The 20,979-nt window shown below is 42.6% G+C and overlaps 1 protein-coding gene across 1 annotated transcript in view; it reads right to left on the bottom strand.

The window, feature by feature from the left end:
• Positions 1 to 20,979, bottom strand: part of TBC1D31 (TBC1 domain family member 31) — a 78,305-nt gene that overhangs the window by 51,545 nt on the left and 5,781 nt on the right. The window contains exons 2-9 of the mRNA XM_040354663.1: positions 19,412 to 19,558; positions 16,353 to 16,468; positions 13,978 to 14,156; positions 11,041 to 11,192; positions 9,223 to 9,382; positions 4,677 to 4,877; positions 2,947 to 3,138; positions 716 to 795 (exon numbers count right to left, since the gene is read on the bottom strand). Of these exons, the coding sequence (XP_040210597.1) occupies positions 716 to 795; positions 2,947 to 3,138; positions 4,677 to 4,877; positions 9,223 to 9,382; positions 11,041 to 11,192; positions 13,978 to 14,156; positions 16,353 to 16,468; positions 19,412 to 19,558 (1,227 nt within the window). The remainder of the gene's footprint in view (positions 1 to 715; positions 796 to 2,946; positions 3,139 to 4,676; positions 4,878 to 9,222; positions 9,383 to 11,040; positions 11,193 to 13,977; positions 14,157 to 16,352; positions 16,469 to 19,411; positions 19,559 to 20,979) is intronic.

Here is a 20,979-nt window from a genome sequence, read left to right as displayed (position 1 = left end):
TTGCCATCTTGCTTATAGCACAGAAAAGATTAAGTCAGGTAGTCAATTACAGCCCATAAGTCAAAAACATGTCTGAACATGAACACAACTGCTCACACTTTTATTGTTACTGCCCTTTGCATAGGCACACAGCCAGGGGGAGAGGTTAAAAATTAGGATAAGGGCTTGTTTTGAGGTCCAAAATGTACATATCATTGACAGTGAAGCCGGCCATACATGAATCAAAATTTGGCCAGTTCAGCCGAATTTCGATCCATAAGGCCACTGTGGTTGAATCTACTGATCATCTTCTGTTCACACCTCCTGTTGGTATTTTTTCGCTCAATCAGTGCTGCAGGCTATAGACTACTGCGCAGATCTGTGTTCTGATGCAGGAAAGTCTCCGCGCTCTTAGAAAACAATGACTCAGCGGGAAGGAAATGGGGTCAGGTTTTATTTTTGTTAAACCAGCAAGTTGAATGAAAAAAACTGACCCGATTTCCTCCATTCACACACTCAATGTGGATGGGGGAATCTTCCCCGCTAAGTCATTGTATTGTGACAGCGGGGAGACGGTGTGGCCAGCTTTAAGGATACACATTCTAGGAAAGGGAGGCATGCATCTCAAATAGCTGACAGAGTGATTAGGACGGTACCACTTGTTTGTAGACTAAAAAAAAGTTCACCTTTTTATTCACAAACTACAATTAAAACAAATGAATGTGCTAAATTTTACCTGTATTTCGTTGGATACTCCCCAAAGCCCTTCAATAACGCTAAAAGGCGCTGCTTGTTCAGTCCAGTTGGCAATGAATTCTGCAATAAGCACAAAGATCAAATGGTTTAAATCAGTATTGTGCAAACTGCGGCCCTTTGCTTGCCTATATCCGGCACTATTCCTCCCACTGATACGAGACACTATTCTGCCAACAGACATCAACTATGGGGCACCATTTCTCCTACTGATACCAACAATGCGGCACTATTCCTCCTCCAATACCAAATGTGACAATGTTTACTCCCATTGATGCCAGGAAACTTTCTACCCCCACTGGCCACAGTCCCCCTAAAGTCTGAAGGACAATAAACTGGCCCTTTGTTTAGAAAGTTTGGAGACCCTTGGTTTAAATAACTGATATTTCAGAGAATCAGCTCACTGGAAGCTAAACGGGGAACTAAACCCATCAATTTACCACTGCCTTTATGGCAAGGATAAGAATATTTTGTTTCAAATTTAACCACTTGCTTACTGGGCACATATACCCCCCTCCTGCCCAGGTGAAATTTCAGCTTTCGGCACTGCGTCGCTTTAACTAACAATTGCGCGGTCGTGCGACAAGGCTCCCAAACAAAATTGACGTCTTTTTTCCCCACAAATAGGGCTTTCTTTTGGTGGTATTTGATCGCCTGTGCGGTTTTTATTTTTTGCGCTGTAAACAAAAAAAAGCGACAATTTTGAAAAGAATACAATATTTTTTACTTGTTGCTATAATAAATATCCCAATTTAAAAAAACAAAAACAATTTTTTTTTCTCAGTCTAGGCCGATACGTATTCTTCTACATATTTTTGGTAAAAAAAAAAAAAATCGCAATAAGCGACTGGTTTGCGCAAAAGTTATAGCGCCTACAAAATAAGGGACAGAATTATTATTTTTTATTATTTATTTTTTTACTAGATCTGCGATTTTTATTGGGACTGCGACGTTATGGCGGACACATTGGACACTTTTGACACATTTTTGGCGCCATTCACATTTATACTGCGATCAGTGCTATAAATATTAGTGTTCTAACTGTGGGGGAAGGGGGGTGACCGATCTATGTCCCTATGGACAAGGGACACAGATCGGTCTCCTCTCCAGAGACAGCACCGTTGTCTCTGTGTAAAACGGCAATGAGAGATGATCTCATATGTTTACATATGAGATAAACTCTCATTGGCCGCACAGATCGCATCGCAAATGGCCACTCTGATTGGCCGTTCGCGGCGATCTGTGATTGGCTGTGTCCAGGGGACACGGCCAGCACAGCAGTTCCCCGCTGCGCGCTCTGGAGCGCGCGCGGGGAACGCGCAAAGGGGCGGACGTCAATTGACGTCCACTTGGATTTTGGGATCCGCGCTGTAGCCGTCATTTGACTATAGCGCGGGTCCCAAGAGGTTAAAGAACCGCTATGATCACATTCAAAAGCAACGACTAGTAAATCATTTTAACGTCATATAACAGAGCTGCTAGTGGCATGGTCTGGTCCAAAAAAATGCTTTGCGTTTCCTTCGTACATTGTTTTACAGTTGCCATGTTAGATTATTCCCAAACTTTTTAGAGACAGCCAGGGGTTTGCTTCGCCATCTCTAGTTCTCCTGTTTACCGGTATCACCAAGACCCCTTTCACACTGGGACGTTTTTCAGGCTCTTTTGGGCTAAAAATAGGTAGAAAAAGTCCTGCAAGCATAAACTTTCGGGCGGAGCAGGAGCACTCCTCCACCGCCCCTACCATTGAAATCAATGTGCACCGCTGCCGAAGCACTGGCAAAGCCTTTTTTCACCCGCTAGTGGAGGTTAAAAGCGCGGGAAAACTCTGCTATAACAGCGGTAAAGCACTGCTAAAATTAGCCAGGCTTAACCACTTGGAGTGCGGCTGTCCAGAAGAAATTCCTCTTTTTTTGCCTTGTACGTGCATTGCCTGCACCCGTGGTTTCTGTGAGAAGTGATTACCTTTGAAGACGACCACACCTGAGCGGCTTATCTTCCTGCGGGCAGGAGAGGCAGCTTCCCTGGGCATAGAGAAGGGGGCAGAGTATGGGCACAGGGCAGTAAACCCATTCTACAGCATGCATTACCAGTAGGGGAGGGGGGATAGCTCTGCATCCTTGCCCCGGGTATTCAGTACCAACACTCATGCACCTCCAATACTGTGGAAAACGCTGCACAAGGAAATTTTATAAAAAGGTTTAATTTATAACAAACCTCTTTATTACTGTCGTTATCATCCCCATCTGGGCGCAAAATTCGGGTCTTCACTATTTCTTCCTTCGACTTCCATGGGCGACATATCCGGCTCGATGACACTTTAACTTTCCTACTGCTGGCTTTAGACTTTTCCATTGTGGAGTCCTTGTCTTTACTTAAATCAACCACTTTTACAAGTGGTGGCGGAGGCTGCAAAAAAAATGGTTATGCTCACTACTTCGAAATAGACTTCTTAGATTAAGCACTGTACAAAAATAACATACAAGATTTAAAACTTTTTTTTTTTTAAAGGGTTAAAAAAAAAGAAAAAAAAAAGATTTTTAGCGTTTGGGTTGCATCATAGAGGTTAATGATTGCCTAAGATTTCGGTGGGCTTTTCAAGGCATTAACCACTTCATTATTGGGCACTTAAACCCCCTTCATGCCCAGACCAGCAGCTTTCAGCGCTGACGCATTTTGAATGACAATTGCGCGGTCAAACACCACTGTACCCAAATTATATTTTTATAATTTTTTTCCCACAAAGATAGCTTCCTTTTGGTGGTATTTGATCATCTCTGATTTTTTATTTTGTGCGCTATAAACATAAAAAGACTTTTTACATTTTGTTATAATAATATCCCAATTTAAAAAAAAAAAAGGCCGATAGGCCGATACGTATTCTTCTAAATATTTTTGTTAAAAAAAAAAAAAAAACGCAATAAGCGTATATTGATTGGTTTGCGCAAAAGTTATAGCGCCTACAAAATAAGGGATAGATTTATGATTTTTTTTTTTTTTTACTAGTAATGGCGGCGATCTGCGATTTTTTTTGTCAGGCCTGCGATATTGCGGCGGACGTATCGGACACTTTTGACACAATTTTGGTACCATTCGCATTTATACAGCGATCAGTGCTATAAAAATGCACGAATTACTGTATAAATGTGACTGGCAGTGAAGGGGTTAACACTAGGGGGTGAGGAAGGGGTTAAATGTGTATCCTGGGTGTGTTCTAACTGTGTGGGAGGAGGGGACTGACTGGGGGAGGTGACCGATGCTGTGTCACTATGTACAAGGGACACAGATCGGTCTCCTCTCTCCCTGACAGGACGTGGATCTATGTGTTTACACACAGAGCTCCACGTCCCTGCTGCCACCGCCGATCGCGGGCACCTGGCGGACATCGCGGCCGCCAGGCACACGCATAGGCTCTCGAGCGATGCGCCGGGCACGTTGTTTCCCCGCTGCGCACACAGGGAATGACAACAACAGGACGTCCAAAGACGTCCACTCTGCACTTGAGAGCCGCGCTGTGGACGTCTTTCGTCCATAGCGCGGATCCCAAGTGGTTAAAGCAGAGTTCCATCCTATTTTGCAGCCACGGTCGCATTTATTGCCGATCCCTCTGTAAATAATTTTTAAATTTTTTTAGTTTTAGTACCCCTGTCAGAAATCCCTGTCAGAAATCCCTGTCAGAAATCCCTGTCAGAAATCCCTGTCAGAAATCCCTGTCAGAAATCCCTGTTTTACATTAACATAATAGTGACGTATCATGCTGTGTGTAAAAAGTTTAGTACTGCCTGTAATAAAGCAGAGATAACGGTGTAGTTCAACTGAGATGGATGTGTCAGTGAGTTATTCCTAGCCGTGCACGCAAAGTTATCTGAACTCCAAAATTCGGAACAGCAGTAGAATCCAAATTAACCCCTTTGTGGTTAACCAACCATCACAGTTAATCCCCTCACCTTATTGATTTCCTTAGTCAGAGCCTGAACGCTGTACAAATTCACACTGCCGTTATCCATGACACTGGCTATGTATCGTCCATTTGGGCTAACAGAAGAAGTCACAATGCCATCATCATGGCTTCCAATGTCAAACACAAGTTTGCATGTTTGGATACTGATGAACTTCATTATCCCATCTTGACTGAGCACACCTAAAACCTGGGGGGGAAAAATAAGTTACAACTTTCCTGTATACTGGAAAATGTTCAAACAGATATAAACATCACTGGAGGAGATATACAAAAACACAGTTACAGCTCTTGCTGTATTCTGCCAGATGTTCAGAGATATGGCCTGCTTTACCTGCAAAAAGGAAAGGTTTATTGAAAAGGAAACTAAATTACAAATTTATATAGAAAAATGAAAACCGACCTCCAGCTGAAATACATAGAAGTAAACTTTTTTAATTGTCAAAATGTAATTGTTAAAAGTCTGTTGAAAAAGTCTTGTGATCCAGGCTTCCTAACAGATTGTTCAGCCAACTACCTGATCTCAGACTATGCTAAACTGAAAGCGATTGTAAAGGCAAAAATATAAAAACAAAATAAACAAAATAACAAACCTGTCATACTTACATGCTCTGTGTTATAGTTTTGCACAGAGCAGCCCTGATCCTCCTTTTCTGGGGTCGCCTGCGGCCACACCTGGCCCCTCTCCCCTGCTGAGTGCCCTGAAAGCAAGCCACTTGCTATGGGGACACTCATGCAGGTTCCCTCCCGAGCCACCCTCTCTGTGTCCATTGACACAGAGGGCGGCTCGGCCCCACCCCTACTCCACTGGCTGCGATTGACAGCTGCATGAGCCAATGGCTCCTACTTATGTCTCTGAGCCAATGAGGACAGAGAAAAAGCAGCAATGCTGCTCTCGTATAGTTCACTGGATCGACATAAGGTTCTGGCAAGTAGAAGGGGGAGGGGCTGGGAGAGAGCTGCACACAGGGTTTTTTACTGTAATGGACAGGAGGCATTCTGCCTTTAGAACCGCTTTAAGTGACACAGCACCTGTAGGTAAAATGAATATCTCCTAAACCTGTACGATTTAGGAGATATTCACCTTGCATGCAGCCTCGGATGTCAGCGCCGGGTGCTGCTGTAAAATCAGAGCTCCTTGCCGGAACGGAGGACTCTCGCGCATGCGCGGGAGTGATGTCATCTGCTGCTTACAGTGTCGGAACCACGAACCTGGAAGAAACGCAGAGGGAACATGTCAGCTCCCTCAGCGGTGACCGGGAGGCGGTACAGAGGCTTCGTTCTAAGGTAAGTATTTCACAATGAGCCAATATGTGGTATACACGGTACTAGCTCATTATCCCTTTTGCCTTACAGGTTTTTTTTACAAATACACACAGTGAAGGAAAATGCTTTGCTGCATTCAGGGTTTAAAAGATAAACCCTGAAACAACCCTAAAACATTAACTTGGTTATACAGCAGCAGAGCAGCTCTAACTTCTGGGTATGGGGTTTTCGCACAAGCCGATCAGCGGGTTACCGGTCAATGGATGTCCACTGGTACCAACTGATCAGTGAGGAGAGAGGCTGGATGTAAGAAAGGCAGAGCTTCGTCCTCTCAGTGGGGAAGAGATGGATGTAAAGCAGGGAAACAAAATCAATCACATCCCTTAGTAAAGGCACCACACAAAGAATACAAAAACACTTGCTAGGCACACACTTAATACTTTGATCGCCCTTGATGTTTAACCCCTTCCCAGCAAGTGTCATTAGTACAGTGACAGTTCATATTTTTTAGCATTGATCACTGTATTCGTTTAACTGGTTCCCACAAAGTGTCAGTTAATGTCAGATTGTCCAATTGTTTATGTATTTGATGTTTTATAGCAGGAACAAAAATTATATATATATATATATATATATATATATATATATATATATATATATATATATATATATATATATATATATATATATATATATATATATATATATATATATATATATATATATATATATATATATATATATATATATATATATATATATATATATATATATATATATAAACGGAATGGCCCGTGGGTCCCAGAGGCTCTTGAAGGGTGTGGGGTACTCCTGTTTCAGCTTCACCGATGACTCTTGTGTCGAAAGTCATCCTATGTCCACTAGGGGCATAGGATGACTGAGAAATGAAATCTTGGACTACATGAGATGGGGCAGTAATGATAATTCACAATGTATTTCAGGATATCTTGAAATATTACTGTTTGTTGATTCTGAACCCAACAGGTCAATTGAAAGAGTGACTCATTCAATGTGGGAACACAGACTGTTAAGGTGTTAATATCGTATGCTACTGTAATGTAAATTAACCTTAGTATGGCTCCCAAGAACCTTTCATGGTGTTATGCTAATTGACACTGTATTGTGTAAAAGTTCTATTGATGATAGATGTGTGTTGCGAGTTAGCACAGTCTAAAAGGTCAGACATCTGAGTTGTCAGCTGTAGTTAATTAGCTCCTGTAAATTATGTCTACTAAAGGAATGTGTATTGTATAGCAGGTGAGAAAAGCCGGAGTCATGATGTCTACCTAAAAGATTTGTATTAGAGGCTCGTTAGGAACCATTGTGTAATGTTGTGGGTGGAGTTGAGTCACTGTTCATATTTGGTTGCTGACTGTATATAAATAGCCTGAGTTTCTCATTAAAGTGTCTATTCCTGTTGAACCAGAGAACAGAGCTGTGTGTCTCGTTTCTGGGGGGAAATCCGTATGGGTCGTGTCGCCGGATTGTGGAGTGTCGATAAGCTGTCTTGGGTTCGGAATGGAATTTCTTAAACAGCAATAACCCCTGTCCCATTTGGGGTTCCGTATATATATATATATATATATATATATATATATATATATATATATATATATATATATATTAGAGCTGCACGATTCTGGCTAAAATGAGATTTACGATTTTTTGCTTAGAAGATAAATCACGATTCTCGCGGCGTAACATCATCTTTCACATAAAAAAAAAAACTGGGCTAACTTTACTGTTTCGCTTTTTTTTTTTATTCATTGAAGTGTATTTTTACCCCAAAAAATTGCATTTGAAAGATCGCTGGGCAAATACAGTGTGACATAAAATATTGGAGCAATTGCCATTTTATTCCCTAGGGTATATATATATATATATATATATATATATATATATATATATATATATATATATATATATATATATATATATATACACATACATATACACACACACAATGTTTGGGGGTTCCAAGTAATTTTCAAGCAAAAAATATTGATTTTAACTTAAGAAACAAATGTCAGAAAAAGATTTGGACTTTAAGGGTCCTTTCACACGAGCGGACCGTTCGTCCGTTCATTACAAGTCCGTTAACGGACTTGTAATGAATCCCTATGGGATCGCGTCCGTTAGCGGATGGAGCATCCGCTAGCGTCTGCGTCCGTCGGGATCCGCTTTTGCGAACGGAAGAAACACTATTTTTCTTCCGTTCGGCGGAACGGATCGGATGCAGACGGACAGACGGTCCGTCTGCATCCGATCCCCCATAGGGGAGAGCGGAGCAGAGACAGGGCGGTCTCTGCACTGTGTGCGGGGACCGCCCTATCCGCCAACAGCTCAGCGGGGATCCCCGCTGAGCTTTGGCGGACACACACGGAGCGGACCCAGAAATGGCCGCTCCGTGTGAAAGAGCCCTAAGTGGTTAAAGCTCCTGCATTTACACACAGAAGTTTGCTCTAAGAAGGAAGTTACATTCCATGTTGTTACAAACTTAACAGACTGCCCAGATTTTTTTCTTTACACACAGAAGTTTATCCCTTTGATCTAAGAAGGAAGCATTAGTTACAATGTTTTCTGTTAAGAACTTGGCAGACTGCCCGGATATTTTGACAGCCGAGTGAGCAGATAAGGTCCTCTACTTGTTATATGAAAGAACTCTGCATTGGAGATGTCAGGGGGGTTGAATCGAGATCGCAATTTTTTTAACGATTAATTGTGCAGCTCTAATATTATATATATATATATATATTTAGTTTTTTATTGTCTTTTTTTTTTTTATTAAAAGTGCAAAAAAATAAACACAGTGCTGATCAAACACCACCAAAAGAAAGCTCTGTTTGTGTGCCGGTAACGGCACACGGACTGAAACAGCAGCACATAGGTGCCATTGATTCAGTTTGACCCAGTGCGCATGTGCTGATGAGGGGATATCTCCTAAACCGTGCAGGCTTAGGAGATATCCTGGGTACAGGTAAGCCTTAATCTAGGCTTACCTGTAGCCTAAAGTGGTTGTAAAGAGTTTACAATCACTTTAAAGTAATGCAGTGCCGTATCGCAAAAAATGGCCTGGTTATGAAGGGGGGGGGGCAAATATTTCGGAGGTCAATTGGTTAATGCCGCGTACGGACACATACTGTCAGGAATATCCTTAACACTGGGAGCATATCAACTGAAATTCATACAGTGTACGGCCATGTTGGGAAATAGACAATGCAAGCGATCTAAGGAGGCCGGGGTCATACCTGACTGGACCCTCCATCAAAGCTGTCAGGAAGGAACAGGAGCTGGCGCACACTCCGCACCGTACCGGGCATCTGGAGGACTCTGAATAGCTGCTTGGAGGTCAGACACCACAAATGCACGTTGTTGGATTTTCCTCCAGCTGCCAACATCCTTCCGTCCCTGAAAACAACAAAATAATGTTACCAGTATAGATCAGCTTACACAACTGGTGATCACAGGGGGAACCCAGCAAATAAAGCAACAGCGGCAGAAAATTGTTGGTTTTGGCATCCCCTTTGTGTCATTGTTTAGAATAATTTTGTATTACATATTTTATTTTAGACCCAGTGACAAAACTTTCCTCCTCTGTGCAATGCAGGGAAATCATGGCTGGTGGAAAGGGTTGTACTTTGTGCAAACAGAAGACCACCCGAGGTAACACCTAAATGTGATGCTGAGCCTTCATGACTGAAAATGTCATTTATGAAGAAGACAGGCCAGGGATAGTCAGACTGGGGAGGAAAGATCTAAATCAGGGATATGCAATTAGCGGACCTCCAGCTGTTGCCAAACTACAAGTCCCATCATGCCTCTGCCTCTGGGTGTCATGCTTGATGCTGTCAGAGTTTCGCTATGCCTCATGGGACTTGTAGTTTGGCAACAGCTGGAGGTCCGCTAATTGCATATCCCTGATCTAAATGATGGACATCCTCCGGCCAGGAAATAGAGCTTTTGGTGGTATTTGATCACCTCTGCGGTTTTAATTTTCTGCACTATAAACAAAAATAGAGCGACAATTATGAAAAAAAAATGCAATATTTTTTACTTTTTGCTATAATAAATATCCCCCAAAAATATATATAAAAAAAACATTTTATTTCCTCAGTTTAGGCCGATATGTATTATTCTACCTATTTTTGGTAAAAAAAAACAAAAAAAACGCAATAAGCGTTTATCGATTTATAGCGTTTACAAAATAGGGGATAGTTTTATTGCATTTTTATTAATAATTTTTTTTTACTACTAATGACGGCGATTAGCGATTTTTTCCGTGACTGCGACATTATGGCGGACACATCGGACAATTTTGACACATTTTTGGGACCATTGTCATTTTCACAGCGGAAAGTGCTATAAAAATGCACTGTTACTGTGAAAATTACAATTGCAGTGGAGTTAACCACTAGGGGGCGCTGTAGGGGTTAAGTGTGACCTCATATGTGTTTCTAACTGTATGGGGGCAGGGCTGGACGTGTGACGTCATTGATCGTCTTTCCCTATATCAGGGAACAGACGATCAATGACACTGCAACAACGAAGAACAGGGAAGTTGTGTTTACACTCACCTCTCCCTATTCTTCAGCTCCGGTGACCGATCGCGGGACACCTGCAGCGATCGGGTCCGCAGGTCACACGGGCGTGGTCACGGAGCTTAGGACCGGGTCACGAGCGTGCCGCCGCCGGCGCTCTCGCGACCCCGCGGCTGGGCTTAAAGAGACACGTACAGGTACGCGATTGTGCCCAGCCGTGCCATTCTGCCGACGTATATGGGCGTGAAGGGGTCCTTAAGTGGTTAATACACTGGTAAATAACTATGCGTACATGGACACATAGGCCAACATAGTTTTATAGGCTGAAAAAAAAAATGCTCAAAGCCTGTAACAGTGGCGATTCTTAAGCTCCGTGTGACCTATGCCTAAAACATGCCTGCAAGAATGACACTAATCTGAAAATCATGCCCAGAGCGACCTACTGCAACATCAGAAAAGTGTATGTAGGGAAGACTAAAGGATGTTATTCTTACCAGTTCAATAATATAATCCCAGGCCCCATCATACCTTGTAACAGCAAAGGCCTTGTATCGCACCATGGACCCATCCTCGGGAGGCGGAAGCTGGTATTTGCAGGTAAGAGTATCGCTTTCCCAAGCAAAGATGGAATTGTCCTTAAAACAGCTCAGGATTGTATTACTTAGCGGAAGAAAAAATACCTATGGAAATAAAAATGTACACAAGAAATGATCCACAATTGTTTTCAAATTGCCAACCTCCGTTAAGACACTTACATTTTAGTGCCAGTGGGGGGGGAGAATCGCCTGTTGATTTATTTGGAGCAAATCCCATTGATGATGTTGTTGGGATTGGACAAGTTTAGGTCTACAATAAACATGCCAACTCTCTCTCTCTCTGTAGCTGGATTCGCCAATCATTAAAGGCCTTCATATGCCATCTATATCAATATGAAGGCTGTATATAAATCCAATATATATCCAAAAGGTGTAAACAAAATACTAAATTAAAGTGAAACTAATAGTCCAACAATGTGTCGAGTCTGAGTGTTGGCACACTGCTGCAAACGTGACTTGGTGGCCAATGTTTCCAGCACTGAGCCCAAGATATCAAAGACAGCTCTCAGTTCCCACTAATGAGTGGTAGCCGGTGGGACCGGCTCATGATCACGTGATCACTGTGACAGCCAATTACAGTGGTCAATTACACTGAGCAGTTCAGAACCTTTTAACCACTTGCTGATCGCCCTATAGCACTTTGACTGCTAAAGGGCGGCAGCTGTGCACAGGATCAAGTATATACACGTGATCCTGCACTTCCGCCTGCAGGGGGCATGTGCGCCGCTGGTAGACCACTTCTGCTATGATGATTCACAGCAGAAGATGATGTGCTGATGCCTTAATGTCCTCCGGCAACCACTGATCATCAGTAAGAAACCGAGAACTGATGTGTGCCTATGTAAACAATGCATATCTCAGTTTTGAGTTCTGTGTCTCTGCAAGCTGGGACTAGAATTAATCTCTTAAGCAGCACACCTTGTACACAAAAACACTGGCTAGGCACACAGTTAACCCTTTGATCGCCCTAGATGTTTAACCCCTTTCCAGCCAGTGTCATTAATACAGTGACAGTGCATATTTTTAGTTCTGATCACTGCATTAGTGTCACCGCTTCCAAAAGAGTCAAAAGTGTTAGTGTTCGATTGTCTACCGCAATATCGCAGTCCCGCCATAAGTCACCAAACGCCATTACTAGTATAACATTTTTTAAATAATAATAATTCCATAAATATATCCAATAGTTTGTAGACGTTATAACGTTCATGTAAATCGATCAATATACGCTTTTTGGGATTCCCCCCCCCCAAAACTATGTAGTAGAATACATATTGACCTAAATGTATGAAGAAATAAGATTTAAAAAAAAATTTTAACCTCTTCAGACCCGGGCCATAGTAAAAAGACAGCCACAAGGTGGCTCTAAAATGCCAGGAGGCCGTCTTTTTACGGCCTCAGGTCCTCCGGCCACTGGAAGGCGTGCGTCACTGAGATGCCGATGCGCGTGCCAGGTGCCCGCGATCGGCAGTGACAGAGCAGGGACGTGGATCTCTGTGTGTAAACACAAGGATCCACGTCCTGTCAGGGAGAGGAGACAGATGCTGTGTTCCTTGTACATAGCGACACAGATCGGTCACCTCCCCCAGTCAGTCCCCTGCAACAGTTAGAATCACTAGTAGGGAGCACATTTAACCCCTTCCTCGCCCCCTAGTGTTAACCCCTTCCCTGCCAGTCACATAAAAACAGTAACAGTGCATATTTATAGCACGGTTTGCTGTATAAATGTGAATGGTCCCAAAAATGTCAAAAGTGTCCGATGTGTCCGTCATAATGTTGCAGTCCTGACAAAAATCGTATATTGCCGCCATTACTAGTAAAAAAAAAAAAAAGAAATAATGAAAAAAAAATGTCAGAATTCTAGCCCCTATTTTGTAGCCGCTATAACTTTTGCGCAAATCAATCACTATACGCTTATTGCGATTTTCTTTCCCCAAAATATGTGGAAGAATACGTATCGGCCTAAACCGAGAAAAAAAAAATATTTTTTAAAAGATTGGTATATTTATTATAGCAAAAAGTCAAAAATGTTGTGTTTTTTTCAAAATTGTCGTTTTTTTTTGTTTATAGCGCAAAAAATAAAAAAAAGCGCAGAGGTGATCAAATACCACCAAAAGAAAGCTCTATTTGTGGGGAAAAAAGGACGTAAATTTTGTTTGGGAGCCACGTCGCACGACCGCGCAATTTTCATTTAAAGCGTGACAGTGCCGATGCAGATCCCTCCCCCGTTTTACTTACCTGAGCCCCGTATTTCTTTCCCTGGGGATGATCACACCAGCTCTAGCTGGTGTCCTGATTGGATAGATTGATAGCAGTGCAGCCATTGGCTACCTCTGCTGTCAATCAAATCCAATGACGCGGGCGTGGGGGGGTCGGGCCAAGTCCTGCTGTCTGCGTCAATATACGCAGAAGCAGGACTAGGGAGCGCGCCCGCACGGGTGTCCCGAAGGAGAGTGCTTTTCCGACGGGGCACTCGAGAAGAGGAGGAGCTACCAGCGCCACTGAGGGACCCCAGAAGAGGAGGAACAGGGGCAAATCTGAGCTTAAATCAACTGCATGGTGGAGGTAAGTATGACATGTTTGGTATTTTTTTAGGGAAAGAAATAAAACGTAGAGGTGGGCAAATTCCACCAAAATAAATCTATTCGGGGGGGGGGGGGGGGGGGGGGAGAGAAGGACATCAATTTTGTTTGTGTACAATGTTGCATGATCGCGCAATTGTCAGTTAAAGTAATGCAGTGCTCAAGTGGTTAAAAGGTTGAAAGGTTGACAGAGCAAGCAGGAAGAGGTAAATATTTATCTCCCATGCCACAATACACAATTTAGTTGAAATCAGTTTTTTTTTTTTTTTGCTCCTAAACATAATCCTTACCTTCTGTATTCCCACAGACTGGCGAACATTCAGCTTTCTCTTCCTCTGGAAGGTGTCCAGGTCCCAGAGCTGAGCAGTGTCACTGGATGTGGTGACGGCATACCGGCCAGAACCGTGTACAGAGATCGATGTGACTGTGGACTCGTGTCCTCGCATCCAGCTTACCAGTTCTTTGCTATCTATTAAAACAACATCAGTGGTTTATTTCTATAGTGGCAGCATATTTGTATATTTGTTAGGGCTCGTTCACACTAGAGGTCGTAGAGCGATAAACCCCCCCTGGTCCAGCCGTGCCTTTATTGCCCCCTAACCTATACCTCCTTTAACTGTAGTGGCAACATTCAGAGGTTTACACATGCCGCAACTGGAATTATATTCCCCGTCATGATGCATTCAAGTGAAGGTTGCAGCGTGGTAGTGTGGGGTTCAAGGAGTTAAAGCAGGCGACAAAAATGCCTCCTCACCACCTGTCAAATGCTCTCTGAAGAGCAAAGCAGGAACAAAGATGGTCTCTGGACAGCCGCACTCTGAACAAATTGTAGCCTTCTATTAAAAGAAGGACAGCACTACAAGTCACAGCAAAATAAAATAAAACCTGACTTCCGACGCGTTTCGCACTGAAACTAGTGCTTAGTCATAGCTATGAATAAGCACTAGTTTCAGTGCGAAACGCGTCAGGGTTAAGGTTTTATATAATTTTGCTGTGACTTGTAGTGTTGTCCTTTTTTTAATAAAAGGCTACAGCTGCGGCTGTCCAGAGACCATCTTTGTTCCTGCTTTGCTAAGTGCATTGCCTGCACCTGAGTTGTCTGCAACGGAGGATATTCATCTGGGTTCCCACCTGGAGCGGCTACTCCCTTTCCCCCCGCTCTCTGAAGAGCGATCTAAAAGCAGAATGCTCTTCAAAGAGCTAAGCTAGTGTGAACGAGCCCATAGCGATTTTTAGGCTAATAAAGCCACAAAACCATTTAAATCATAATGCAGTGTGATGTAAATAAACAACTGTGATAAGGCATTAACCACTTACCCCACCGCCGGGGATGAGCGCAGATATCTGAATGTTGGGTGCAGCTACAGGCATCATTCAGATATTGTCTTTTTCAGCCGGTGATTCTGTGCACTGTAAGAATGATCATAGTGGCTGGTCAGCCGCTTGATCGTTCTTACAGGCGGCGAGAGGTGACGTCCCTCCCACCACCCACCGGTGCTTCTACTGACTCACCGCTGCCATCGGTGAGTCGGAGAACGGATCCGCCGTCCCCGGATGTTTACCATAGAGATTTCAGGTGGACCAGATGGTCGCTGGAGTCTCTACGATCGTTCGGAGGCCGGGTGCGACGTTATGACGTCACGCCCAGCCTCTGCATTCAAACAAACAGCGCTGCCTCGACTGGGAAGCCGAGATCCCCCTTTTTTTTGGAGAGGATTTCAGGCTTTCCAGCCTAGAGGCGAGATGTGGGGTCTTATTGACCTCATATCTCACTGTAAAGAGGTCCTGTCATGCCATATTCCTATTACAAGCGATGTTTACATTCCTTGTATTAGGAATAAAAGTGATCAAAAAAGAAAAAAAGAAAAGAAAAAAAAATTTAAGTGTCAAACTAAAAAAAATTCAAGTAAAATTAACAAAAATAAATAAATTCATTTAAAGTGCCCCTGTCCCCGTGTGCTCGCACGCAGAAGCGAACGCATACGCAAGTCCCACCCACATTTGAAAACGGTGTTCAAACCACACATTTGAGGTGACACTGCGAACGTTAGGGCGATAGCAATAATTCTGGCACTAGACCTCCTCTGTAACTCAAAACATGTAACCAGTAAAAAAATAAATAAAAATTAAAAGCGTTGCCTATGGGTATTTTTAAGACTCCAAGTTTGGCACCTTTCCACGAGTGTGTGCAATTTTGAAGCGCGGCATGTTAGGTATCTATTTATTCGGCATAACTTCATCTTTCACAATATGCAAAAAAATTGGGTTAACTTTACTGTTTTTCTATTTTAAAGCATGAAACAGTTTTTCCCCCCAAAAAAACGTGTTTGAAAAATTGCTGCGCGAATACTGTGCGAGATAAAAAGTTGCAATGACTGCCAGTGTGTTCTCTAGGGTCTCTGCTAAAAAAACTATATATAATTTTCTAGCCAAAAAAATATGATTTTTACATGTAGGAGAGAGATGTCAGAATTGGCCTGGTTGGCAAGTAGTTAAAAATGAAAGCTCACAATTAAATCTACACAGATGTATCAAATAAAAGCGACTAAAAATTGGGTTGCAGCTCCAAGCGTAAAAATCTCTATGCAGCTAAAGTTCTGCAAACAGCACAAAGTACTTCACTGACACCATTTATAGACAGAGTCAGAGAAGGCACAATGAGTACCTTTATCGAAACACTTCACGGAATAATCTGCAAGAGCCACAAGAAACTCAGATTTCCTGTGTAGGGTAAATGCCAAAGCTGTGCAAGCCTGCATCGTTTTCTGGACCAGATCAAACCTAGCAGGGAGAAATGGAAGAAAGTCAAGCCTAATCCTTACAGGAAAAAAATATACAAAGTGATTCCATAAATTTTTTACAGTTTCTATATCAACAGCAGCAGGACATGGCAAGCACTGTGATTGGTGTCAAGAAAAACAAAAAAACTGCGCTACAACACAAAAAGATCACCAAGGCAGCAGCTAACGTGTGAAGTACACAAATAAACATAAAAGACAAAACGCCACGCCAAGAATAGATTAATAAAGTCCACTATTAGTAGATTATAAACGATGGATAAAGTCTGTGGTTTTTAAAGCAGAGGCAGGGTTGCACTCAATGATACAAAGACACTTGTTCCATATAGTGTGGCAAGACGATGTAATGATGGATGTAATTCCTCCAACACCCAGTGACATGCATGCAGTTTGTGAAATCCTCCACCTGAAAAACAAAGCCTCTTACCAGACGGTAAGAACTCAAAGCGGATGGCTTTAACCCAGCCTCGGCCTTTAATTTCTCCAGGGATCACAGATCAGGAGTCCGCAGTGTCACAATCAAAAGATCACAGTCGCTCCATAGGAGGAAATGTATAAAAGAAGACGCATATAGCGTAATACAGTACGGTACCAAAATTTATTAAAACAGTAGTCTACTTACATCAATGTTGTTTAAAACAGTCATGTGTTAAAAATTGAACAAGCCGGCCGGCAAAACAGGAGCCCTTCCTCCCGAGCGTGGTGACGTCACTGACGTAGCCTCGCTACGGGAGGAAGGGCTCCTGTTTTGCCGGCCGGCTTGTTCAATTTTTAACACATGACTGTTTTAAACAACATTGATGTAAGTAGACTACTGTTTTAATAAATTTTGGTACCGTACTGTATTACGCTATATGCGTCTTCTTTTATACATTTCCTCCTATGGAGCGACTGTGATCTTTTGATTGTGACACTGCGGACTCCTGATCTGTGATCCCTGGAGAAATTAAAGGCCGAGGCTGGGTTAAAGCCATCCGCTTTGAGTTCTTACCGTCTGGTAAGAGGCTTTGTTTTTCAGGTGGAGGATTTCACAAACTGCATGCATGTCACTGGGTGTTGGAGGAATTACATCCATCATTACATCGTCTTGCCACACTATATGGAACAAGTGACTTTGTATCATTGAGTGCAACCCTGCCTCTGCTTTAAAAACCACAGACTTTATCCATCGTTTATAATCTACTAATAGTGGACTTTATTAATCTATTCTTGGCGCGGCTTTTTGTCTTTTATATTTATACTGTGATTGGTGTAACACCAGGTGATCAATTTTTGAAACCCCTCTCTACCCTGCCCACCTTGCTCCCTTAGAGATTATTAAAGAGATCCTGTGCCCAGACTATGCACATTGTGAACAGGCAGAAAAAGCACTTTAAAACAAGCACTCATTCACCTCTGCAGTTACAAACATAGTGGAGAAATTCAGTTTCAAAATTTCATTTTTTTTTGTTTTACTACTTTTTATTGCAGCAGAATCATGGCAGCCTACCAGCCCTCCCATGTAAACACACAGAAGATGTTTCTAAGCTGTTAGAAACTGATATAATCCCTACTTTAGAGAGATATTTGAGGATGAATTACTTCATCTTACAAGAAGCTAGAGAGGTCAGTGATGTCTTGTTTTAAAGCAGTACTCTAACAAAAATGTTATACGGCAGCTTACCAATTCTTAGATGTGATGGCGGCACAAGTTTTACATTTTAAAGCTTTTTTTCCCCTTTATTTTTACTTTGTGATCCAGTCAGTGAGCCCCTAAATACTAGTCAGTAAAATACTATAGAGAACTGTTAATCATGTCATAATGATACTAGAGAGTAGGGTTGTCCCGACACCACTTTTTTAAGACCGAGTACAAGTCCCAATAACCCCCCCCCCCCCAGTACTCGCCGATACCAATTACCGATACTTTTTTTTAATGTCATGTGACAGTGGCACCAATATGCAGCACTGATGGGCACCGATGAGGCATGGACTGTCAGTAGTTCATTTTATTAATGTATATTATATATTTTATCTTTTTTTTTTACAATGCTCTTTCTTTTTTTTTTGTGGTGGGAGGGGGGAGCGGACAGCGTTTTTATTTAAATTGTTATTTTTACACCGGAGGAGCACGCCGAGAAGGACCAGAGGAGCACAGGGGACACTCAGGAACGATCAGAGCGAGAATTATAATCACCGATCTCCCTGTGTGGCTTTCAATAAAGCAGCTGAAAGCCACACAGGGAGAGGAGGAGAAGCGGCTGTCAGCTGCTTTATTGAAAGCCACACAGGGAGATTGGTGATTATAACTTCCCCCGTCGCCGCACCGATCATCCCTGAGTGTCCAGGTATCAGATTAAGCATAGAGAGCATTTGCAGGAGTACAAGTGAATTTGGGGACATGGTACTGGCCGGTCGTAGATCCCCTGGACCCAGAACTTGGTACACATGTAGCCCCATTTCTCCTCTACAAGTGTGCAAAGTTTGTTGTCTGGGGGACCTACGGCTCGGGAGCAGCGATTTTTCAAAGCCGGGCATCTGTTCCATAGACTCCCATGTTAAATGTCAGTGTAGTCATGGGCACAGTGAGGCATGCAGATGGACATCCTAGGCTTATACTCGAGTCAATAAGTTTTCCCATTTTAGGTGCCTCGGCTTATACTCGAGTATATACGGTATGTTCCTCGCTACAGATCAATATTTTTTCATTTGTTTTTATAGGTGGAGCTCTGCTTTACTAAGCATTCATCCCTTGCAGTGTGTGGGGGGACTCACTGCAAGGATATTTTTTTTTATTGTGCTCAGAGTTGGGCTTTAACTTTGTGATTTGTGCCATTACTAAGTGCTTAACAAAGGGCATTGACCAATCAATCATTGGCTTCACTTGTTGCCTAGGCAGGACATTTAATAATTTACACAGTAGCAGGACAGTCTGAGAGCCTCCCACCTGTTTGTGTTTAGGTTGAACAGATAGATGTTTCCTAAGTGATCGCCGGCGAGGAAGCAATCGCCAACTTCATCAAATGCTACTTGCAGAAACCGCTTTGTCTGGGTGTGAGAAGCTGCAGCTCCATGCATTAGATTCACTATAATCCTGTACAGGAAAAGAAAAACCCAGATACACGGATTAATTCACAGTATAGAATTCAAATGAATACACGCGGCAACACAGAGATGCTTTGTATGCGGTACAAAAAGGCAAGAAAAAAATCTTTAAAAAAAATGTAAGCACACAAATATATAAATATTATTTTATGGAAACATATACTGTAGAACGCAATGTGTCCTAAGCCTCGTACACACGATCGGAATTCTATCAGACAAAACCGTTGATTTTTGTCTGAAGGGCGTTGGCCGTGAACACATACAGACGGCAGAACTTATTCAGCCAACATACACAAAACTACGTGGTTTTTCTGCTCTTTAGTGCCACCCTTTGGGCAACTTCTGCTATTGTTGTCTTATGGTTAGCATGCGTGTTTGTACTTTGGATTTTAGTCTGACGGACTTGTATAATAATCCGGCAAGACACATTTGTTGTCGGACAATTTGAGAGCATGACCATCCAACATTTGTTGTCGGAAATTCCGACAACAATTGTGCGATGGAGCATACAAACGGTCGGATTATCCGACAAAACCCTTCCATCACACATTTATCCGATTGTGTGTACGGGCTTCTATGCTTACCTCCAGCCACCCCCAATCTTTGTACTGAAAGGGTGATACCACCATACATGCACCCCACTCTGCTCTACAGACATCTAGAACTAGTGATCAATCCCATAGAAGTCTGTGGAGAGTTTACCCAACAATTAGTTGGATACAAAGTAGAGCTGCACGATTCTGGTCAAAATGAGAATCACGATTCTTTTGCTTAGACTAAAGATCACGATTGTCAAAAACTGAATGCCAGAAACCCCCCCCAAATAAATAAACCTGTAATTTATCTGAAAATATGAATATATAAAAAACAGACCAGTGATATGTCTATAATGTTAAAGACCATATAACTCCTATGAAAAAAGCAGAATTAAACTTTGATTCTGCTTTTTTCATAGGAGTTATATGGTCTTTAACATTATAGACATATCACTGGTCTGTTTTTTATACATCAGAAGCAGTACCACCAGCAACCATTGGGTGGCGCATGGATACACACAGTTGTACAGAACTGTGAGAAAGATTAATACATCAGAAGCAGTACCGCCGGCAACCACTGGGTGGCGCATGGATACACACTACAGTTGTACAGATCTGCAAGAGAAGCCCAGGCATCCATCCAGCGGCGCAGGCTGCTGACGTCGCATCCGATATCGGCGCCATTTGCGTTCCAGTCTGGTTAATAATCGCGGGTCATCCCGCGGGGAGAATCGAGAATTGCGATTCTCTCCGCGATTAATCGTGCAGCTCTAATACAAAGTAGAGAGTATAGAATGTATAGACTTGGAAGGGGGCACAGAGGTAAAAAGCACGGCAGTGATCATCATCTAGCTCTCCTGGAAGAGGAATTTCT

This window comes from Rana temporaria, chromosome 5 (genome assembly GCF_905171775.1).
Source record: "Rana temporaria chromosome 5, aRanTem1.1, whole genome shotgun sequence".
NCBI lineage: Eukaryota > Metazoa > Chordata > Amphibia > Anura > Ranidae > Rana > Rana temporaria.
This window is presented reverse-complemented; position numbering and strand designations above follow the sequence as displayed.